General features: G+C 48.0%; 1 protein-coding gene across 1 annotated transcript in view; it reads left to right on the top strand.

Annotated features, from left to right (window-relative positions):
- The first annotated feature begins 229 nt into the window (after nucleotides 1-229).
- LOC125941320 (uncharacterized) overlaps nucleotides 230-2,102 on the top strand; it is a 13,464-nt gene continuing 11,591 nt past the window's right edge. The window contains exon 1 of the mRNA XM_049658343.1: nucleotides 230-509. Within this exon, the coding sequence (XP_049514300.1) occupies nucleotides 443-509 (67 nt within the window). The 5' untranslated portion in view covers nucleotides 230-442. The remainder of the gene's footprint in view (nucleotides 510-2,102) is intronic.

Genomic DNA, 2,102 nt, shown 5'->3' with positions numbered 1-2,102 from the left:
CATGCAAATGTTACGTCTCCTATTGGCAGACGTGCCGTCATTTTTTGCTGAATTCTCCAACGCTGAAAACTCGAGTATGATGAGCGAGCATGCAGTACCGGACAGATCTCGTACATCATAGCACTGTGCGAGCTAAATCTAAACCTCCTCGCCACCCGTCACAGCTGTCGTTTCTGTGATGCACCTTCCTTTGAACACGGCACGCCTGGACTAGCGCAGCGCGTGTCTTGACGGCGCCGTCCGCTGCCGTCAGCGATTCCTGTGCCGGCGCAGCGACATCGACCAGCACGGGGAGTTTTAGAAACTGCATACACCCAAGTGGTTTATCCTGCTCAAGGACCCAAATTCTGCTTGGCTTCTTTCTTTGCGTTCCTTTGATCGTGTGTAAGGCTAATCGCGTTTCCCTAATTTTGAGCCCCCGTGCTTCTAAAGCTGCCCAGTAATGGCCACCACGACCGCGGGTGCTGCGGACTACGTCACCTTCGCCTCCCTGACGGCCCTGAGCCTGGGTAAGTGGCGCTGTTGCCATGAAAGCAATTGAACTATACAGCCGTGTGTTGGGAATGCTGGTATAAACGGGCCTGAAACACATTTTAGCGCTACCAGACGGGCGAAAGGGGAAGCCACCCCGGTGTCAGTGTCCTCATCGTGTTCCCAGATGGTTGCGCGAAAATTCTTCTCAAGGAAAGCAACGGCATGCACCGCGTCAGAGGCTGATCAGGTAATACGAAATTAGCAAGCTGGCTCGAACATATGTAGATGTATTCATAGTGCAAGTGGTATACCTACACGTGTAATTCATTCTAACTTTGTGTATTCCATTTTCTTCAATCGATCGTTTCCCTGAACAATCATGTGCACATCGCATCAAACGTCTCGTCGCGTCCACCATACATCGCTCAGAGAATCGTCGCACATCGCTCATAAAGCCCGCTGACGCTAAGCCCGCTAGCGCTGGCGCTAAGTGAATTGCAATAGGGCATTGCACGTGAAAAAGAACAAGCACGCGTGCGATGAAGGTTACAGAAAGGGCCTCGTAAAACATGTGGTGTTTCCTGAAAGGTGCTGCTGAACCTGCATCGCGTGAGCGCATGCGCGGCTTCGTCTACATGTCCCCTGCTGACAACTCACAAATCACAACATTGCACATGAAATTGAAATTGGCAGTAATTTTATTCGGTTGAGGCAGATTACAGAGCGTCTGTAAAACGAAATGCGTGGGTAAGTTTGTAAAGCACGTAAGCAGAAAAGTCTGTTCAACGAGAAAAACGTGCAATCTGGATACCCTTTTTAATATTTTTTAAGAGTGCATAATGGGCACGGGAGATGACTACGGCACGCGGCTACGTGGAAAAATGAGGCTGCCCAACTAGGGCGCAGAACGCGCTCGCTCGAAATAAAAGTTTATTCTCGCTCTAGGAGCACACAGAAAGCAATCATCGTTCGTAAACCACAACATATTTACTACTTCGACGAAATAAAAATAACATGTATCTCATAGCTCACCGAGAAGATCGGGAAGAAGCAACTCCACGACTCGCATAACGCAAGAAGACTGGGAGAAGACCACTATCCAATAATTATTTTCCGAGCACATAAATACCACTCAAACGCAAAGCCCAAGCCAGAAGTGATAAACTGGGTAACACGGCGGTAGATAAAACATTAGCCGATATCCAAAAGACCCTAGTACAGATACAAAAGGCGAATGAAAAAAGGGACGAAATGATGAACCAAATGGCTAAGGCAACAGCAGCAATTACGATCACCAGGCTGATCAACCTTAACTAGGCTGATCTCAGAAGAAGCAATTGAAGTTGGAGGCAAAGCACCAAGGCTACCAGTAGGTAAGCTCTCCCAAGTAACAAAGGGCCTAATAAAGAAACGACAAAACATGAAAGTGTCAACTCCCCTCTGGTGCATCAGAAGCACTACAATCCTTACCCACTTCTCAACCACAAAATTATATAAGATCAGCTTCTCTCTAACCTCCCGTCTCCCTACCATGGTCATACCCGAAATGAGGCACGCTAAGGGTTCAGGAGATGGCAATGAACTGTAGAATCAATTACAAAAACAAAAAGGCGGCAGATCCCACGACC

Source organism: Dermacentor silvarum, chromosome 11, assembly GCF_013339745.2.
Source record: "Dermacentor silvarum isolate Dsil-2018 chromosome 11, BIME_Dsil_1.4, whole genome shotgun sequence".
NCBI lineage: Eukaryota > Metazoa > Arthropoda > Arachnida > Ixodida > Ixodidae > Dermacentor > Dermacentor silvarum.
The sequence above is the reverse complement of the archived record's forward strand: the minus strand, read 5'-3'. Positions and strand labels throughout refer to the sequence as shown.